At 44.2% G+C, this 22,177-nt stretch overlaps 1 protein-coding gene across 1 annotated transcript; it reads right to left on the minus strand.

Annotated features, from left to right (window-relative positions):
- Window positions 1–893: 893 nt before the first annotated feature.
- Window positions 894–17,935, minus strand: FAM83F (family with sequence similarity 83 member F). Its single transcript, XM_036401346.1, is given in 6 exon segments — window positions 894–1,235; window positions 5,979–6,691; window positions 7,250–7,371; window positions 13,620–13,693; window positions 13,696–13,786; window positions 17,465–17,935. Coding segments are annotated over 6 exon segments (1,521 nt in total). The 5' UTR covers window positions 17,921–17,935; the 3' UTR covers window positions 894–1,170.
- Window positions 17,936–22,177: the final 4,242 nt, after the last annotated feature.

Raw genomic sequence — 22,177 nt, forward strand, 5'->3', positions numbered from 1 at the left:
GTAAAAAAGGACTTTTAGAAAAGGACAAGTACATTCATTAAGACCAGGTCCACAAGGAACTGCCAGAAAGCTGAGGAAGTCCACAGACTGCTAGAATGGTGTCAGATATATACAAGACTTGTATTTTATGCTTCTGTGATCACCTGTTACAGACTATTCTCAGAGGCAGAACAGCAGATCAGATGGCCTTTGGTCTGATTGCACACAATACTTCTTATGGATCAAAGCTCTCAATTTTAGAATGATTTAAATTCTGGAAAGGTCAACTTAAAAAAAAAGGGTATTTGAAAAGCTTGAAAAGCTTGCATGCCTCCTCTGCTTCCTCTTTCAACCCTCAAAGATGTGCTCCTTAATCATTCAGTTTCCATGAAAGGTAGAAGTATTGCTGCATTAGCAATAACGAGGATTTCACCACAGCCCCTAAAGTCTGTGTTATTGCTCCCTGCCCAGGCCCCTTATCAGGCATTTCTCCTGACCCAGTCCCAAGTGTATGTTAAACATTGCCCTATATTCCATTTTTCCTCTTTGCCACATTCTTGCTAAATCACTTTGTTCGACTGCTACATCTGAGGTGAAACAGTTCTGATACTGCTCTGTAGGCTACTGTTGGCTAAACCCTTCTCCTGCCTGGGCCAGTGACAACAGGAATCTACAGGAAGACTCCTTATGGACAAAGGATTGCTCCACTGTCTGTAAACATCCTTATTTCACCCAGAATTTGCCACTTTAATTGGATTCAGCCTTACAGCTAGTCAGATCAATACATTTTTGCAGTGTAGTAGAGTAAACAATGGAACACAGTGATTCCAAGTCTGCAGCCAGACAGACTGAAGTAGCAGCACAAGTAAGTCAGAAAATCTCCTGCATTTCTCTGAGCACAGAGCAAGCTCTGAGACCAGTCATCACAGTTGTTTTTATATACAAAGTATGTGTGCACATAGACATATGGACTAATACATTCATCACTAACCCTCATTTAAGGGACCAACTATCCAAAGTCTGCTCATCACCCAGTAAATGTGCTTTAGTCAGGGGTGCCAGATGCATCCAGGACCTGCAGTGGCTTTACAGATCACTGCATGAGGATATGGCTGTAGGTTCAAAATCAATCACGAAGTTACTGTTGCAGCTTGTGATTCAGTCTTTAGTTCTCCAGACAATCCTTCCCAATCAAGATAATACACAGGTAGATTGTTTGTTTTTATCGCTCATAGTGGAGTTTGGATTCAGGTTACCTGGAAGGAAAAGAAGTTAAAGTAGTGTTAATGTCAAGTAAATAAGCCCTGGATAAAGTTTGGACTCATGCTTCACTCTCACTTTTTACTATGCACTTTGTGTTAGACCTACATTATTCTGCACTCTCTCATGGCTTTTTTTCTGCTACAGTGAAATGAAGAAACATTAAAATAAGATCAAATGCAGAGTATATTGTAGAGAAAACCACTGGAGAAGTATTTCTAGGCTTTGGCTTGTACCCAGTCCAGCTTCATTAGGTCCCAGCTGGCACTGATAAATAGTCTGGTCATGCCTTGGGTGAGAAGTTTTCCAAAGAGTGAGGTATGGAAAAAAACCCTGAAAACCCAAGGTCATCTCATTCATTTGATACCCACACACATTCTCAGTAGAGGTTTTTTTTCACATTTTGTTTCAAACATCTCTAGTGCCAGTGTTTCCACCACTGCCTTTGCAAGACAAATCCCAAGGCCTCAAGGTCTCTCACTGAAGTGGCAGAGTATGCTGCCTCCAGTTTTTTATAATCCTAGGTTTTTTCACTGCTTACTCTATGAATTTCTTCTGCTCCCAGTATCTGTACCTTTCAACGCTTGCACTTCTGTCTGGTGTCCATCATTACAGCCAGATGTTGATCTGGATGCCCCAGCATATCTGTTTCAAGCACTGTACAGAAGTGTGTTCAGAGGCTTTTGCAAGTAAGGGAGCTCATCTGAGCTCAGTAAAGCTTGCATGACTCTGGCCCAGGACAGCAGGGACTGACAGGGGCTGCCACGTGGCTTGGAATCACTCTGAACACAGGCAGGCCCCACTCATGTATTTGTACAGAAGGAAGGTACATGTGCATCTCCCAAGCACTTGGAGCCAGATGCCAGTTCAGAGTGAAAACAGAGAGTGAAAACTGCCACAGGTCATGGTGACATGCTACTGAGAAGTCTCAGTCTTGCTAAGTTTAGGGAGCATTAAACTCAAGCACTGCCTCTGCACTGGGCTTCAAGTGAATAATTTTTAACGTCACTCTCTTGCCGGAAGGGTATCTGATCAATGCTGCCCTTACCTGTAGGTGATGGGGAAGAGAAGAGCTCTCTTTTCTCCCCCTCCTTCTCTCCACTTTTTTCCACACTGCATCTTCTTGATGTTCACCTGGGAGGTTGCACTGCACCCTGCCCTCACTTCCGTGGCTGCTCTGTGTGCTACTGCCTCCTCCCCACAGCTCCCTGTAGCATTTCATTCTACCTGTCCCCCTCTGACATATCCTGCATGTTAGTGTTATCATTACTCCTATCTCCTCCCCACCCCTCTTTCCTTCCCTGTCTGTATCACATTCAAGACCCTCATGCTTTTTTTGAAATATCTGTGCTTCTCTGCTTAATTTCAACTCCCAGCCCTTTTCTTCTTGTCACTTTCTACTCTTGTCTTCTGACCTTTTTCTACATATCCCACTACAGTTAGAGCAAACATGCTCCTTTTATGTACCAAACAATGTTTCCCTCTTTCTCTCTTTAGAAAAGAAGCTGAAAATTCCAGTTACCACCCTTCCATGGTCTCACTTTGGCTGAAAAACGCTGGTGATAACCAAGCAGCTATTTTAATGCTTTTGCAATGCCCAGCATAAATTGCATTTCTTGTTGCAAGAAGCACACAAAACTGAAACACAAAATCCTTCTACTAAGGATTTTGTGCTCATGAGGAATGAAGTGGATGCATGGAGCACCTCAGGGCAGCAGACCCTTCTGAACAAGCCCACTTTTCTTCTTCCAAAGGAGAACACTAACTAAAAAGTCTGCACCTTCTGAAGGCACACAGCTTTCAGACTTTTGCAGTGTTTCCCAGAAACTGTACACAAAAGTCACTGTCTCTGCTGACCACAGTCTGCCCAGCACCAGCTTAAAATTAACAATATTCTGGTCAGGTTCAGAGCTGCTCTTATGTTCCTCAGCAGGCAACAGTGAAATCCAGTGAAATTCTGATAATTTCATGATGTGGTTTGAGAAAACCTTTTAAGACAATGTACAACTTGCCATGTGCTAGGACAACACCTCAGGGTGTTAATTCAGATACTTAGTTTGGGACATTACTTTCTATCTGGAGCCCTTGTATTTTCCAGACTCCCAATTCTGACTCATAGGAATCCTTTTCTAGCCTGTAAAAGCTGCATCAGATTTTCAGACTCCAGCACACACTTCCATCATTTCCCTTCCCAGCTCAGATTCTCTTCATCACCATTTGCTCCTACAAGACTGAATCTGACTTTTAGCCTGCTTGAATAGTGTCAACTACTCCATGAGCTACTTGGGTGTGGATCTGGTCTCTCCATGCATTTGCAAGGTGGGATGTGTCTCTGTGGTGCTAAAGAATTAATAATGACTTTGGAGGATGTGTGCACAGGCAGGCCCATGGGGCTTAAGTGTGCTGTTTAATCTTTACAAAAGCTAAGGGCAGCTATTTCAAACCGTGAAGCTCTGAATAATTGCATCCTAACCTGCCCGCATACCAAGTACCCTCTCTTTCATTTCCACTTCTTACCTCCCTGCTGTCACCCAGAATATCACAGCACCAGTTTTTACTAGTTTTGCTCAAAGTTTTGCTTAAACTTTTAAACCTAAGTCAGCCCTAAAGTTACCCAAGAACAAAGTGTCTTCTATCTTTATACTGAGGCTGGGACTCTATTCCATGGCTGTGTTTAAGAATTTTTTATTAAATCCTTTTCTGTTCCTCATGAGTCTCCATCTATCTAATGTGCCCTCTACCATCTCTGTTCACATGCCACTTTGGGACTATTAGACTAGAGAAGTGTTCTCTCACAAGAAGGTAATTTATTTAAAAAGCAACTCACAATCCATGATCTTCCTTCAGCCTTTGATGACACCAGATGGACAAAGTCTACTTACACCCTACTTCAAAAGCTATGGAGTCTCCCAGTGTCACCATGAACAGGCATTCTCAATTTGCATAAACCAAAAATACTAGCAAGGACTCGCTGGAAAGATTTATCAGGTCAGAAAAAGTACAGGGGGAAGGCTGGTGTGCTGGACCTCAGCATCTTCCCTGGACCTGTTCTCAATTCTTCCTTTCCCCTTACTGAAAGAGTTGGCAGTCTGCAGGAAGTAACAGTGGCAATAAATAAAACCTGAACATAATAGCATGGTAATGTATTTGTGGAAATGGTCTAGACCAAGCATCAGACTGTCTGGCACAGATCCACTGTTTTAGGAGGAACAGGGACATCCCTGCTGCCTGGATGGTGCAATGGCCCAGCAGGGTGCAGTGCCCCACTGTCCAGCCAAAGACATCAACCTCTCGTGCCTTAAGCTGGGCCTGATTTCATCAGGACATTGTGGGAAGGCCAGGCTGTCTGCTTTGAAACAGGTGACAGTGACTATCTCTGATATGCAAAGTGCTGATGAATCAGACATTCTCTCCTTCTGTCACTAGAGGGTAGTGCAAGCACTCAGCTCCATTCCTGGAAGTGGAAATGCCCATACATCTCCCCACAGGTCTTCACCGATTTTGCTTTTCCTGGCTCTGAGGAATGGGGTCCACCAGCACATAATGTCTGGGCTCAAGACTTACTTGGAGAGAGGATCTCTTTAGACCAGGGTTTACTTCTACCTCTCCAAATGCAGATTCTAAAATGGATCTACTACAGTCTTAAATATATTTATTAACCATTCCTTCTTATAATTCCTCTTGTGTTCATTTGGTATTTTTGAGTCTGTCCTTCATTTAGCCAGAAATATTTCCAGGAACCTAATTATTCATTTTTGTTGACCATCTCAATTCCTTGCTTTTCTTCTTGGTCCCAAAAGAACATCTTTCCATTTCACATCATGGTAACTGCAAAGCAATTCAGTCTCTCTACATCTGCATTTTGCATTCATCAGAGCACTGGCCAGACAAGTGGAGGATAAATTTTCTCCTTGCAATTAGTTTATTTTCCTAATGGCACAGGAGGTATTGACACCCAAAACAGCTCACTGAGAGGAAGACAACCAGGATGACAACCAAAGATTTACTTCAATCTCACAAAACATGTAAAATGTTGGGGAATTAGCTATGAACCCATAACCCATTAGAAATCTTTATCATTTGTGTCCTCAACTGACTGAAGCCTTTGAAGGACCTAATGAAAATATCAATCATGCATTAGCAAAGAAAGAAAAGTTGAGATCTAGTGACCTACTTCTTTGTAGCTTCTATTTTCATGACTTTCTCCTCCATTTCAGAAGGTGGCAAAGGAGCAAATTAAAAAGACTTGCACCCTTTCCTTCAATCCTTGTGCCCTCACCTCAACATAAACACATTTTCCTCTTTTCTCCACCAGGAATTTGTCACAGGAAATATACCTGCCTAAACTCTAATGAGGAAAGGAATTACACTGAAAATCTGTCTGTGGCCTGCTAGTCACTACCATAGAGAACACAGTGCTGCTGTTTATTAGGCAAATGCACTTCATGGACTGAGCACTGTTTTACACAAGGCAATGTTCACCTTTCTCTCCCTTTGCTGCTCAAAAGTATGAGAAACATCCACATGAGAAGTACCAACCTTACAGTAAGACTGCCATTAAATTGCTTCCAATTTATATTGCCTGTATCTTTTGATACAACTTCTACCCTTTGTTTTTGCTCATTTTGATTCAGAATGACAGGATCTACTCACAGGTGCCTATAGTGGGTATGCTTGTATCAATCAGCCAAGCTCAGAGCAAGGGACACAGAAAGCAGAGTATGCTGTAAAAGTTTTACCTGAGTTGCCTCCAGTGCTCCGAACACTAGCATGGCCAATGCTGAGCCTCTCATATTCCAGTTTCATGTTCCCAAGGTCTTCTCCTGAATGTCCTTCACTGGCAAAAGAATTGGCCTCGATGCTTGAGCCTGGAGAGCGCTTAGCCTTGCGACTGAAAAGCCCACTGGCAAACCGCTTCCCTTGCTTTGCATTGCTCTGTGCATCTTCCTTCTTTATGTCACGAATGGACTCTCTGGATTTGGATTTATTTTTCAGGTCCATGTGGAGCCGGGACAACAGTTTCTGGGGGCTCCGATTCAGCTTGTTCAAGTTCTCCAGAGGTGGATCTATTTCTGGGAACACTTGCTCCAATGTGACTAAGTCATTCAGGAACTGATTTAACCGTTTCTTTGACTCACTTGTTTCCTCCTTTTCCATGTTTCCCTGATGGTCTTGCCTGTGCCGTGAAGCCCAGAGCATCATATCACCACGGGTTGCCCCTGCTACTAAACCATACTTTGGGTTAATGAACTTCCGAGCCACGGTGGAGGAATGAAAGCCTGGCTTCCCAATTCCATGGAGGAATGGGTTAGAAATGCCCAGTTCCTTGTATAAATTAACTTCCTCTGAGATGGCATAGAGCTCACGAAACTCAATGTCAAACATCTCCACGTGCTGTCCTGTCAAGACTAGCAGGATGTTTCTGTCAATGTGAGATGAAGTCCATGTGAAGCTAAGAGGAGGGAACAGAACCGACATTAAATTTTGGGGTGCATACTTGACCCAGCCCACCTAAAAAACCCTAAGACACTACAGGGGAATATGTAGCATTATGCCATTTGCCCTTATATCCTTGGCCAGATTGGCCCCAATAGGTACATGACACAACATTATTGTTCTTCTTTAGACATGTAGACCAGATTTGGGAGAAAAGGTCCTGAAACTCTAAAGGACCCTTTTAAAAAGCAGCACTGAATCAACAGGAAGAGTCTCCAGACTGAAAACCTCACTGAAGAGAACTGAGTACAGGGACTGGTGGGGAGTTCTTGTAGACCCCTTCCTGGTGCAGGGTGGAACTGTCTCTAGCCCTCTGAAAAGATCTGCCAGCATGGGTATGTTCCATTCTCTGAAGAAGGGCTCTATGCCACCTTCTCTGTTGTCTCACTCCAGTTTCTACAGATGCCACACAGATTACAGAAGCTGGGATAGAAGGGGGGTGACAAGTGAAGAAGACTCTCAAGCAAAGTAATGACCATTCTTTAGATTAATGCCTTAAACAAGAGTAACCCACCTGTACGATCCAGTGGCCACCTTTTCACCATCCACCATCAGGAATCGGGATGCCAGTGTGCCTTTGATCTTCCCTGATGGCATGTAGAACCCAACTCCTGTCACAGAGCGTATGCGGACATTCTAACAGGGAGGTGAAAAGACAAAATGTCACAATAAATAGGGCAGAAAATTACATAATTTCCAGCTCCAAGTGTTAAGATGTCACTCACATTGTCTCACTACTTCTGAGACTACAGCTCATTTTGTATCAGCCACCAGAAGGGCTGCAAAGGAAAGCATAGTGCTGTAAGCCCCGTTGTCATCTCCTGTCTACACAGGTCACTCCTCTCCATCTTGGACAGTTTATAGCTGTCCAAGGGGTCAGCATCATCAGAACCCTGCCTGCTGTCTTCAGCTATTCACTTGAGCCACTGGCAAGACAATGCTTTCAGATAAGGGTCTCTACTAATGTCCTGAATAGATCAGCAAAGAAAAATTTCTGAAGATGAGGAAGGAGAATCTTTTCATAAAATGAATGGAAGTAATTAGAAAGAGAATACTTCTCCCCAAACCTCACATCTCACACCCTTTTGTCAGCAAACCTACAAGTAATGAAACAAAGCACTACCAGACACAGAAAAAAACACAAAGTTAGGGTTACATGATTTTCAACAATAGATGAGTGCCTGTGCATACTATAAGGATATATTTGCACACTGGACTGAGTGTTACTCTGCTCATGGGTCCTGGCTGCACAAGGCTGAACTCCCAAAGTGTCTAACATGAAACATTCCCCCTCTCCTCCCCCCAAATCCAAAAACATTGAATGTCAGTATAAGTTTGGAGCAAATTATCTTGTCACTCTGACACACAAATCTAGACAATTTTCCTTATTCCACCATATTTTTATGTAAGGATTCCTTAAGAATGAAAAGCTAAAAGCACTGTGAACTGGAGTCATAAATCCAGGGTTGGGAGTCAGATAGTCCCAGGCATAATTGCAGTTCTGATACTGCTCCCTGTGATGTTCTGGGAAAGTCAATTCACCTTTGTTTCATTCTTCCCCCTCTGCAGAGCAGAAAAATCAGGAGGATTTGGCTAATGCTAGCACAGCCTCAGATCCCACAAAGAGCTAAGTCCTATTACTATAAACCTCACCGACAGCTTAAATACTGATAGGCTACAGAAATCAGCATGCAGGAATGAGCGATTATAAGAATGCAGATTTCTTTCAAAAGCTGTTTTTTCTGAATACAACTCCTGCCTTTTGAAACTGCTGCTATTTCCCCAACTAGAATACAGCAGTGGAAATACAAATTCTGACTAACAGTAACTGATGATAGCTCTGTTTTGCATTCAGCTGTTGCTTGATCTGTCTGGAGTCCTGTGTGGGCATTAGCTAATTAATGCTCCCAACACTGCTGAAAGTGTTATTACCCCATTTTAAAGATGAGTAGCCTAAGACAGAAAAAGATGAAGTGGCTTGCCCAATGCCTAGCAATGAGTCATATGTATGGGATGCTGAAGACAGGTTGGGTAGAGCACAGGAGAAATGGTGCCCTTTCTAGTAATTAAAATAACATTTGAATTTGGCTGAATTATTTTTTTCCTTGCTGATTAATGTTGGATGTGGGATTTGCCAAATCATGCTTTGCTGACTGCACAAGACAAGAAGTCAGTCAACAGCTCTGACGTGATATGTACTCCTTTGAATCAAGAAGTATCAGCCTGTGTGAGCAGAAAGTTTCCCAGCATATAACAGTGTGGATCTTATTGTGCTTGTATGTTCTATCACCTTCTTTGGGTGGAAAGAAAGCACACTTGAATTTCTGCAGTAAGTGAGCTGTATGTAACACTTAGAAAGGCACAGAAGGGATAGAACTGAACAGCTGAGCACATAAACCTCCTTGAATAAAATAGGTACAGGAGTGCATTAATACATCTTGAAATGCAGAAAACAAGCAGAAAGTCATATAAACATCAAGTCACTTAACAGGTTATTTGTATACAATTTTCTGCCTTGAAGGATCTTGGAACATTTGTAGGCTTCTAAGTCAAGCTACAGAGGAAGAACAAGACTGGGTTCACGTACCAAAGACTGCACAATAACAAAAGAGGAGAGACAAATATAAATGAAGTGAGATTGCAGGCATTTTCAGACAGCACTAGAGTTACAGTAGTAACAAATATTTTGACTAGAGGACCAGTTAGCTCACCAGAGAGAAGTGACACCTCCAGATCTGTATTGTTGCAGAAGCCTGCTTAAGGTTTGTTCTGTAATATCCTGGCTTATGGGAGATGCAGTCTGCATTAAATTTCTATTTTCCTTTCCACAGACTTGCACCACTCCTCACCACAAGCAATGACTAACATCTCCCTGGCTACAACTCAATATGACTGGTAACAGTCAAGCCTGACAGAGCATCCTAATACAAATAGTAAGGAACTGGTCTTCCTTGCTTTATTGTGACACTTTTAAACCTCACTCTGAATCCACAGAAAGCTAAATAAGACCCAATTTAGAAAGTCAGTAATGCTGTGACTGACTTGACAGACCTAGGCCGTAGTGCTTACAAACTGGGGCTGAGAAGGGGAATACACAAGACAGACCCTAAAGGGAGGTGTTGTAACTGCTTCCACCAGAGAATCCTATGTGCACCTTCCCTCTTAGAACTGGGAAATCCTCTCTTTGCCCTGGACAGTTTTGGAAAGGGCATGGTTACTGACAAAATAGTGTAACTTGCAAGTATTCAGGTAGAACAGGATGGAATGCAGCTAGCTGGGACATGGTCTGCCAAGATAATTACTGAGTATTATCTATATCTTTACAAAAAGAGAGCCTTGCAAGCTCCCATCTCAGAAGGTCACAAGTAGTCTAGAAGAATACTCCAGCAGACCATTAAAAAACCAACAGCACTGCTTCACATCACATTCCGCTCCTCCCTCATCTCAGGTAGGAGTCAATGACAAAACCCATAAATTATCGAAATGAAATTACATAAGTTTCTTAGGCAGAAGCTTTTTAGACTTTCTGAAGTGAAAGGAAAAACTTCTTACATGTTAGGAAAATTAATGTAAAAATTAATGTGAAGGTGAACTTCCTGCAGATAAATCATTCCCTGGGCTTGCTTGGAACTCTAGGAGAATTCTCTGTCTTTGGGCAGGAGTGTCTGTTACTGTGGTTGGAGTTAACAGAAACATGAAGACAAAAACCACCTATCTAAAATCAGGTGAGAACATTCACCCTCAGGTCCTGCAAAAAGAGGAATTTCTGAGGGGCTATGAATTTAGTATCTATGAGAACTCTGATTCACTGTGATCTCTGTAGAACACTTTTGTGTCAACATAACAGAAGTCTGACAAACCATGTCCTGTAGGCTCAGGAAGCCATATGACTCACACACACAAGACATGCTCTTATGAACAACCCATGAATGTTCTGATGATTGAATTTAAATACATTTCTGGTGAACTCTGGCCTTCAGACAAAAATAGAGGTTTTCTCATTTCATGCTTGGAGTTGGTTAAGAACTTTTACTCTTTGTAGGGTGAGGTATGGTCTTCCTACAGCAGTTTCCCTCCCATGAGACTGTCAGCAGATCATGATACCTTGCCATCTCTACAAAAAGAATACAATAGCCAGGAATTTTGTGAAAATGTCTATCGCTGTACATAGACAAAGGGCAAAACCCAGTGTTAACTGTAAACCTCCCTGTATTAGGACTGTTGAAGTATTCACTTTGCATTGGATGAACAGGGCAACGGGACCAAAAGGGCAGAAAACACAGAACAAAATGAGTATCTGGTGGTGACAGAAAACAGAATAAACATTGTGACACTGCAGTTCACAGCAGTGCATCATCTCTCTCCCCCTGGGATCAGAACTTGTCTCTAAACCTTAGAGTTGTATCTCATGTGGCTGCAACTTCCTGAGAAAAGAAGCCATCCTCTGTCCTTGCACATGCATTCCCAAGGGAAGGTGGGCAGAAGGGCAGGAAAGAAGAGTATGCAACTCCTTTGCTGGCAAACTATGTCTGGTGAAAACTGGTAAAAATCTTCTAGAATAAAGCAAAATGGTAATTCAAAAAGGAGAAAACATTTTCCCTGTTGCTAAAAATCAGTAGAAGAAATTCAGACATCAAAGCAGATATCAGGAGAAAGACAGTAGATAAGAAATGGGTGAAAGAAAGTTTCCTCAGCAATTTCAGTATCTTCTGCAATCAAACAACATGGGACAAAATGATTCTGCTGACAAGACTGGAGGCCCAGCTTGCTTTCTTGCTTTAAATCTGGATCTTCAACCCTTGGCACATTACAGAAGAAGGGATGGAAGGAGTCCTCAAGGGGAAACCTTAACCTTCTGGAGCTTCCTGGGGTATCCAAAGCCTGTTGCCAGGGAAATCCCTACATGATGGTTTCTGCTACACTGACCCAGCAGCAGTATAGGCATGTCCAAGGTAGCTCTGGGTGAGATACTAAGAGAACATCTTCCTTGAGAGGCAAATGACTTGTTTCCCCATTCCATGAAGAATCTCCCTGGTCATTCCATAGAACCATATACAGGAATAAACTGTGTTTGCTTTAGCAAGACTAAAAAAATACCTAAGCCATACTGGAAAAAAAAGATAATAACCTTCAGGGGAATTTAAGATCCAGTATGAGATATCTGGGAAAATTTGAAGGATATCAATCTGTGGGCTGAAGCTTTGCAGAATAGTGATCAACTAGGTCAAAAGTTGTTAAAAATTTCTTCTCAGTGGACTTGCTTCTACTCAGCTTGTACTATTTTTAGCTGAAGATGTCTAAAGAAAAACATAGCACAGGCTGTCATGAAAAATGGAGTCATAGAAGGGACACAGAAACATTTTCTCCTTCTTTTGATTGCATCAGTTCAAACTGCACCTCCTTAGAGAGAGCCATACAACTAGACTGCTGCAGGACCTAGGCATTGCTGTAGCACATCACTGGGATCACTGGTTTACGAGTGTCAAGCCTGTGTAGAAGGATAAGAGGATGAGCAAGAGGGGACTGCTTTAGAGACAGAAAAAACAGACTGAAAGGAACTCACCTCTCCAATAGCAACACAGCTCTTTCTAAAATGCCAGGACATCTTTTCATTCCCTCTGTCCAGGAGTTAAAATATTGTAGTACTGAAGACATCATTGCTGTACATGATGACAGAGTAAGAAAAGTACTGGGAAACTGGTACCAGAGCAGATGGAACTACTGCTGTGATTTCACAGTTATGTACCAAAGAGACACAAGCCTAGGAGACACAATACCACTGGCACTTGAAACATGTCTGTTATAATGAGGTCTGTGTCTTGCTTTCAAAGACACCAGAGGGAAGGAACTTCCACCACTGTTTTGGAAAAAAAGGGAAAACTTCTCAGCTGGATGTCTTTTTTGATGAAACTCAGAGCAGAGTGGTAGTTCACAGGAGAACTCTTCAGATATATGCAGGTAATTTTCATCCAGATTTAAGATGGTTCCCCTAAAAGGATTAAGATGAGACTCTATAATCTTCAGAGCTTTTTGAGTTTTGGGGCTTTTTTAACTATAAATTGAGTGTTTAAGGAAAATCCACCCCTCCTCCAGGCAAAAAGCACTTTTTCCACCGCCGCTGTACAGAACAGTTGGATCACAAATAGGTGAGTCTGGCATCCCATAGGTTGTTTCCAACCCAGCAACTTTTTTCAGGATTTAGAACAAGTCTGTAGTAGCAACAGTGGCTAAAAAGATGGGGGGAAAAGGAAAGAATACAATAGTAACAGGAAATACACAAAGGATTTCAGTCTGTATGTAATGGAGTGAGATCCCTCTGAGGCTGCTTCTGCCAGCCAAGCTAGACTGACTACTCTGCTATGCTGCATGCACTATATGAAGGCACACTGTGGCCCTCAATCCCTTAAATTCTCCTTTAAGTCGTCCTAGAGGAAGACTACAAGCTCGTTCACTCCCGGATGATCACTGTTGGGAAGGAAAGTCTTGATTTTCACAGAATGTATGTGTCCTGTAAGAGGGATCCATGCAGACAACTCCAAGACGTACCTGGAACTCTAGTTTGAATTCTAGTTTGAATCCTCACATAGAAGACCTATAGCAATTTTCTCTGATAATTTTCTCCCCAAACAGGAATTTTTAGGTTGTAAGTGCCAAAAACTACACAGATCCCTGTCTTGGGTGAAAGGCAAAAAACCCAAATCTTTCCTTTTTCTTTCCTTCTGTATTATAAAGCCACTGTATTATCCCTCTGTGTTCCATCACTTTTAGTGTTGTGGTACGGAGGAAGAGATGTGTTTGCCGGTCGAAGCAAGTTCCAAGATTCACTCCAACTGCAAAAGGCCAATGACCTGCAGGAGATAATGGTTTAGTACTGAATACCTTACCCGGATCTGCAAGTCACTGAGGTCAAGGCATCTGCACATTTCCAGGAAGAGCTTGACACCCTCCTCGTCCAGATGATATAGACAGGGATCCAGCGCTTGTACGCTGCATCGACGATATCGCGGAAGATGTCCCGGTCCGTAAACACATCCATGACCACTGCAATAATCTGGAAACAAGAAGGTAGTAGACAGACAACTGAATAACTATTAGGAACTGAAAGGAAGGCCTTCCCCACTGGTGCAAAATAAAGGAGAGCACTGATACCAAATAATGGAGGAGAAGCCTTCATAGGGAGAACAAAGTACAGGGAGGTACATGCCCAAGTACTACCAGTAATTGTAATTTTCTGAGTTAATTGCTGCACTTTGGAAGGAACTTAGTAAATGTCTATGAGAGTTCTCCTTCTTCCAGATGAAACTGACTTATTTTAGCAGCCTGAGGAATGCCAAAGCCAAATACCTAGTTTTTCCTCTGTATTAAGAAACTTCCATTGTCTCTGTAAGGACTCACCTAAATGAAGAACACTGAAAACATATTGGAAAAAAAACACTGAAAACACAACTTTAACTCTTAACCTGAAGGCATCTAATGGAAGAGTGAATGTGCAGAGGAATCAGGGCTTGCATCCTCAACCATGACGCATAGTGTAGAAAATAAGAATTCTATTTTCCTTTTTTTCCCACCAAATCCCTGTGAAAAGTCTGCTCTCAGGGCTGGCTTCTCAAGCAATGATTTATTGGGCTCAAACATAAACACCTCATATTTCTCAGAAAGGGACTGGAGTGTATTCAAGATTTGGAGGCAAAATTATCATCCCCTCTCTTCGCATGTATTGTTTTTCTGGTATAAAACTAATCCTTCTTTCCAGGCATAGATTTTACATAAAACAAAAGCTTTCACTGACGTGAGAGACAAGCCTGAACATTTATAGGATGAGTAACAACAAAACCAAGAAGGTTATGGGTAACTTTAATGCTGATCTTATAGAAAGGGAGAGAAAGACAAAACATGTATCTTTTACACCATTAGAAATACCAATTAATTTTTCTGCCTGAGTTAGTCTTCTCAACATTTTAAAGTTTATCAATGGACGAAACTACTGTTTTTCTAGTCCCTCTGCATAACATCAGCTTGCCAGGTCAGAGCTGCCATGCTGACAGTATCCTGGGACTAGAGCTGTCTAAATTTTAATTTCCCAGGTGCTGGGAATCACAGCAATAAGCCCATCTGGGCTGGGGATGGCATATACAGGTGTGAATGGAGCTAAATAGGCATCTACAGGTGTGAATGGAGCTAAATACTGAATCACACTGTAGGACTTTCTTCACTTGATGCTTGGAAAAGGTGCAGCTCTCTTGCAGGAGCCCCCTAAGGAAGAGGGAATAATTCTCCTGAGACCTCTTTCCTGTGAAAAATGACCTTGAACAAATGGCTTTTGGGAAAGTGGTGCCACAGTAAACATCCCCCACTGCATCTGCTGAATCTCTGCTGAGTCCCTGCTTGTACGGCCAACAACAACCAGCACATCTGCTCTGTCAGGCTCCTTCTGTCAACAGTGCTTACACCAGCTTCCCTTTGTTAGAGAAAGAAAAAAGAGCTGACATTGTATTTATGCTCGTCATTAACATGTAAGTTCCTGATGGAGGTGAACTGTGCTGGAGCTACATCATACTAAGTCCCACAGTAACTTCTACTAGGCAGGATTTCAGGTCCTGCCTTGGTTCTCCCTTCCCAGCAGGAATGTAACAGGAATGTTACCAGAATCTCTAAAAATTAAAATACAGCGAACTTGTACCACTTTGTTTCTGAACAACCCCATATACAGGCAATTAATAAATAAAGTCATGAACAGTTCATGCATTAACTCAGGCCTGTTATGCTCCCTCTCCCCCCACACACAGTGGTATGGACGAGCTATTTAGGAGAAAGGATGCCAAATAACATTCATTTGAAGTAAGGGAATGAACAGCAGAAGCAGGAATTTCTTTTCTCTCCATCCCCACCATTTGCAATGAGTGTAACAACTGCAGAAATTACACCCTATCCTGGACAAACCATTAATTGTCTGTACCAGCTTGGCAAGGGATGTGAAGGGATCCCTTTGTGAAGGGATGGCTCCCTCCAGGCTGCGGGGCCTTGGGTCAGTCCAGGCTTCTTTCCAAGACTGGGGACGATTGAGAACAGCAGTCAAAACTTGCCATGGGCAATGCCTGTTGTTGTGTTTGCCGTCTCAAACCCTTGTCACAGCTAGGAGTGTTCCCAAGCATAGCAAGTCAGAGCATGAGTGTCTACCCCTGCAAGAGGTTTTCCCCATTTCTCTTCCAATCCTATGGATAATAAACTTATCTGTAGGGCCCATAGGTGTGCCTAGCTCTTCACAGGAATTTTAAGATTGGCAAGTTAATGCTTGCTAATCTCATTGCACCTAGGTAGCTTAATTAACATATGTTTGTAAAATACTCATGATAAGCCACCCACAGACTTGTGCCACATATTACCAGTATCTGTTTAGACCCCCTCTCAGAAAAAAACAAACTCAACAGTCCCCCACTTTCATTTGCTGACTAAAAAAGCTGCTACCTGGAGTGTTTTTTGCCAGGGTGAGCTCAGCTGAACACAATAGGCATAGTTATCTATGAAAAGGACCATTAAACACTCAAATGGCTGTTAAACATGAAACCAGCTTCGGGCTGGGAGGGGCACAGTTTGTCCAGTCAGTGAAAAAATAAAAATCTACAAAGGATTTAATTATTTCTAGGTGCCAGGCACAGCTATTGAAAGAAACAAACTTTCCCAGTTCTTGAACAGTCTCTAGAAACCTTTGTAGCAGTGCAAGGAGGAGGTGAAGTTGCACTACATCAGAGTGTAAGGAGTTTACAGCTTCTAAGTGACTGATCACACCAGTCACTGAACAGAATTACAGGGTGTGCACAATTTCTCAGAGCAGGGAGCTAAGAAGATCACCTACTAGATTAATGCCTCTCTGGAAAGTTTTCTGTGTTTCCCGGCAGATTCGGTTTGAACAAGTCTGTAAAAGTGGTGCATATAGTGTGTGCTGGCCGAGGGGAACAGGTGGAGGAGGAAATGACTGCTGAATTATAAAGCAGAAAAACCAGAAAGCTGCAAAACTAAGCACAGGAATGAAGTTTCTTACGCTGCTCTCCCCTTTACCTAAGGGGTGTGTCAGCTCTGACGGAGATCTTCTCCTGGGTGGTCTTCCCCCGGGAACTTCACCCACATCTGGGGTGGGTGACGAAAAACCTCGTGATTGCCCCACCTGTTCAAAGCAAGCTCTTGAAGCATCATGGCTGGTTTGCTTCCTTGCCAGAGATGCCCTGTCACCACCAGCAGTCATTTCCAGGAAAAGATAAATGGGAGGAGCAGCCTCATATTGTCTGCACTTTGTCTACTTGCAGCTCGGGCTGGACGGTGTTGAGACCACAAAAAACAAACTCAAAAAACACCATCCCATAACGAACACGCTGCCCTGTCTTTAACTAGGGACACCTGCACACTCCAGGCAGGGGTGGCTGTAACAGCAGTTCACGACCTGTGAACCCGGGAATGAGGCCGGGACAGGACAAGGCGAACCACAGGTATAGAACCCCACCTGAGGGGAGGTGGAGAGGGTGTGAAGATGTTTCACCCCATCACAGGCATCAGCTTCGGCAAAGCGTAACACGACTGGCAACGAGGCGCAGGGAAAGCCCTGCCTGATGGACGCCGACCATTACATGGCCAGAGCGAGGGCTCTCGCCCGCCTTGCACCCCACGCCCCGAGCTAGACCCTCGGCCCGGCTGAGGGCGGCAGGGCTGGCCCGGCCCGTCGAGGGCCGCTCCGTACCTTCTGCGCCTGCTGGATCATGTCCCGCACCACCTCCTTCAGGTGCGGCGCGCTCTCCTCCTTGCGCGGGTGCGTGAAGAGGGACACCCGGCTGATGCCCCGGTAGAACGTCTTGTCGGTCCAGCCCAAGTCCAGCGGGGGCACCTCGGTGTCCGAGCACTCGGGCCAGTAGGCCAGCGAGAGGGTCTCGCCGCCGGGCCCCCGCGCCACCTTGCCGCCCTCCCGGGGGTCGTCGTAGCCCCGCCAGCCGCCCCTCAGCTCCTGTAGCTCCCGGCCGGAGAGGAAATCGCGAAGCTGCTCCTTCCTCAGCGCCTCCCGGTACGCGGCCTCGCCGCGGGTCACCAGCGCCTCCAGGGCTCGGCGCTGCTCCTCGCTGTAGTAGAAGCGGGCCTGGGCCTCCGTCACCTTCTCGTTGACGTGCAGCTCGTCCAGCAGCAGCACCTGGGACTCCGCCATGCTGCCGGCAGCCCCAGCGCAGCGCCGGCCGGGAGCGAGGGCAGGAGGCTGCGGCAGGAGCTCGGAGAGGCAGGGCCGGGACCGCCTCACCTGGCTTGCTCGAGCCCGCCCCGACGGGTGGGGCGGCCGCTCCCCCGGGCCCCGGGGACACGGCTGTCCCTGCCGCCCGGCCCCTCTGCCAGGCTCCTGCGTGGCCCCCGGGGACGGGGCACGAGTTGCGGGGAGGACAATTTCTGTGAAAAGGAGAACAACCTGACCTAAGAGATGCGGGATGCGATGTAAGATAAAGAGCCAGGTTATGTGGCGGCCTAAACCAGCTTCGGGGGATGCAGGATAGAAATCTTTAACTAACTTGTGAAATTGTATGCTAAGAGAGAACTTGGTGCATTGAAATGGGAAAACCGCACCTCCGAGGGAAGACCCTCACCCATTGAACACATGAATTTGTAATACCCTGTGCCTTTAAACCGAGGTGGGGAAAGAGAAGGCAATAGTAGCTGAGCCAGGTAGTGATGTAGATTCATTATGCAAATATTGCCTGAATAGGATTGTATAAATATGCTTGCATATGTATGCATTGTGTATGTACGTATAAATACGCTTCCTTGCTTTGTGGATTTACCACTTTGCACCCATCTCTGCGCAGACATGAAAGAAAATACAGTATCTCAACCCTGTGTGTGGATCAGCTTCCCCGCTGGGTGAAAGAAGCCAGATTTAGGACAACATCCTGGCATGGCTGGCATCAGTGTCCTGACGGCAGTCCTTGGAGGAAAACCAGGCCTGGCCCCCAGGTGTATTTTGGGGTGCAAATGCAAAAGTCTATTTAAGACTTTTTGCCCCCCTTTTTCAAACTTGGCAGCCACCTGAGGGATGCTCATGAGGAAGAGGGGGACACAACTGGGCCAGGGAGGTAGGCAGTGCACCATGGTGGCCACAGGCAGTGGCCTGTTGGCTCCAGAGAGCTGGTAGCCAGCCCTCTCTGAATCCTCTGGCAGCTCAGCGACTCCAGAAAAGCAAGGGGTGTGGGGTAGCCAGCTTACGGAGGGGAAGATGACAGAGTGATGTGCCAGAGGCTGCCCAGCAGGCTGGTGTCAGAGCTGGGAGTAAAACAGTCTATGAATAAATAGCCACACCCATCCCACCGGAGACTGGGGGCTGTAATGTTAAAGTACGATTTTTTCGAGGTATGTGATCGTTTCTAGGGGCCCTAATCAAGATTCCAGCCCCACTGCGGATTGCACACAAAGGATAAAGAGCAGAGCTTCCCCACTGCAGTCCAGGGACAGAGCTGGCAAGGCATGAGCAAGGAAACAAGGACAAAGTCAAAGGCAGTGGTGAAATACAAACAAAGTCAAAGGCAGTGGTGAAATACAAACATTCAGAGGCATTTACAGCGCTTTACATCTGTGATTATCCCCTAAGTGCTCACATGCAGAAAAACTATAGGGGACAGAGCTTCTGAAGCTGCTCTTTGTTTCCTCTCTCTAAGTAATCACCTGCCCTCAGTGTGAGTTAGTTTAAAAAAACAAGGATCAGGTGGGCCACCACAGCTCATCCTGTGCTGTTCCTCTCCTTTAGGTAAAAGAGATACTTTTAGTATTCCAGACTGTCTTCCATAGCTTTTCCTAGCATGAAATTCACTTAAAATTTGAAATTACACTTTGCAAAGGTCTACTCCTCTGCCTATCAAGTCTCCTTTAAAAATTAATTTCCATGTAAGTTCTTTTAGCCTTATTTCTGATGGAAATGAGACTTACATGGTCATGGTGTCTGCGCCTGTCTGCCTGTCTGTCCATGTCTCTAATAAACTTTTGAGCCCACTGTCTGATTTCAAACAAGTTTGGCAGAAGTGTAATTACATCCCTACAGATTTATGAAAAATAACAGGCCTGATAGCAAAAAGAGACTCTATCACAGTCCCCAACAGTGCAAGTTACAATGTGGGTTCATGCCTTATTAGATTTCAGATATTCCATAAAATTGAGAATGCTAATAAGTGCTTGATCTGGAGGAAGAGCTTCAAATTAATTTTTTTCCATCTTAGACACCATGGTCAATCAGCCACAATATACAAATATACAGGAGATGTGACTTTCTTAGTTCCAATCCTCACTAAATTACTTGTTGGTTGTATTTTTATTTTCTGTACCAGAGGCTGCCATCAGCTCTGCTATTTCATGTGGGGCGAAATAAAATCTCTTTAATCCTGGATGCTCTGTTCATTTGTAGCTGCACAATGTAGTCTTTTGTGTTCACCTAAGGCTCCCACATGAAAGCAACAGTAGGTTCACAAATATATGTATAGTTTTGTATTTAAAAGCAAGCGAGTATTTCCCACATCCAAGTAAAGGCAGCAGAGATTATTTTCACTTTGTTGTGATGAAATGTTTAGTCCCCACCTCTCACTCTAGAAGACAAAATGTTGTTTGTGTGTTGATAGAATAAACAGGGGCAAGGAGCTTTGCAGAAGGTGAGAGAGACCCCTTCCCAAAGCAAGTACATGTCCCATGGCATCCCCACTCCCCATTCTCACATCAGTACATTCCAACCAAGTCTTTTCCTGATCTGGAGTTTTTATAAGGCCAGATGATTCAGTTCTTTTTGATTTCCCTGATCCTCCTGCTGACAGCCTCACCTCAGAGGAGTGGAAAGAGCTGTGCAAACAAACTGCCCTCTCTGCCACAGAGTCAATCCAACCCTTCAGGACTGGAGAAGAAGAAACTTGTCAGGCAGAGTGGGGAAAAGACTTGCACCTGGCCCTGCCCCTCTGGGATCAAGGAGTGAATTCCAGTTTCCATTCCAAAAGAGAGTCATTATTGTTTGGGCATAGGTTTTCCTCTCTGCCCTTAGCATTGGCTCAAGAGAAACAGGAAAAGGGAAGGCTGATTCTGAATTGTGCTGAGGCAGCTGCAAACCCACAGAGAACTATGCTGTCTGTCGCTGGGTTTGTTTTGTTCCTGGGATTACCTGCTGGAGGGGCTGCGTGTGCACGGCAGGGTTGGCTCTCTTTACTTTTCGCCTCTCTGTGGGTGTTGTCCCAGGCCAAGGCCTGCTTAAGGCCTTGCTTACTCTCTGGTCCGGTTCCAGAATGTTTTCCAAAGGATGTAAACTAACCTATCAGGAAATATTACCTCTTGTTGTAACCCTCCCCCAACCCTATTACAGTGTTTTAAATCTGTCTTCAAACACCTCCCACGGATAATCTGGTTATTTGGGCCTAATTGCTTAACTTTCCTTTGCGAGGCAGTGCAGGCTGTGCATTAGATAAAGATATGACACCTTATATTTAGCATTAATTGTGACTGCACACATCTCTCTTGCCAGTCCTTCCTATGTAATTTCAGTCCCTAAATAGCCCACCTCATGATACATTCTTTGATAAATTTCCCAGCAGTGTTTCTCATGTGGCATAAACTGCTACAAGCTCTCATAATAAACCTTTGAGTGCTCGGCTCTTTAGGAACAAAATCCTGATGCTTTCCCTCTCACCTACATCTTATTTTGCTGAAAAACAGTTACCACCTACATGCAAAAGAGGAGTAAAAACAGGGGCAGATATTAAAATACATATCATTTTGTGATACAGTGCTCAAAAACTGTATAGTAGAAGTCTTTTTGTGAAGAGTGGTATCCTCCAAAAAATACCAATACGATTTACCAAAATGTCTCTGATTCAACCATACTACCTTTTAGGTTGTTTTTTGTTTTGATTTGATTTGTTCTTTGGTTTTGGTTTTTTTTTTTTCCCATAAAAAGCAGCATCTGCTTAAAAATTAGTTGTGCAAAGACAACTAATTGTTTACGTGATGGAGATTACAAGAGAGTGTTTTCCATTTCTCACTGTGTCAGCTGCAGGTTAGTCTGAGGTGACAGGTCTTTGCTGTCCTGAAACAGAAGAGTAAATAAATAGGTGCCCGTGCCATGGTTAATATTAAACACTATACTCCTTCCTTGTGCTGGCTGGCACCACAGCAAGACTCACAAAGGCTTGGTGGAGATTGTACCTTCTTGACTCTCTTCTCTGGATCAGCATCCAGGAGTTTGTGGGGAGACTGCTACGTGCACAGCGAGCTGTGCTCCACTTGTCCCGAGTCTGAAATCCCATTTGCAAGGGCTGCCAAGCCAGCACAGGAATGGCTGCATTAGTCATGTCCAAGTACTGGCAGAGCAAAAAAAGCCTGAAACAAGGGGATTTCAGGGTGGAGAGGAAGAAGCTCCTGCCTTCCCCGTTCGCCCTCCAGCAACCCAAAGAGC

The sequence above is a fragment of the Molothrus ater genome, chromosome 5 (assembly GCF_012460135.2).
Source record: "Molothrus ater isolate BHLD 08-10-18 breed brown headed cowbird chromosome 5, BPBGC_Mater_1.1, whole genome shotgun sequence".
NCBI classification, from domain to species: domain Eukaryota; kingdom Metazoa; phylum Chordata; class Aves; order Passeriformes; family Icteridae; genus Molothrus; species Molothrus ater.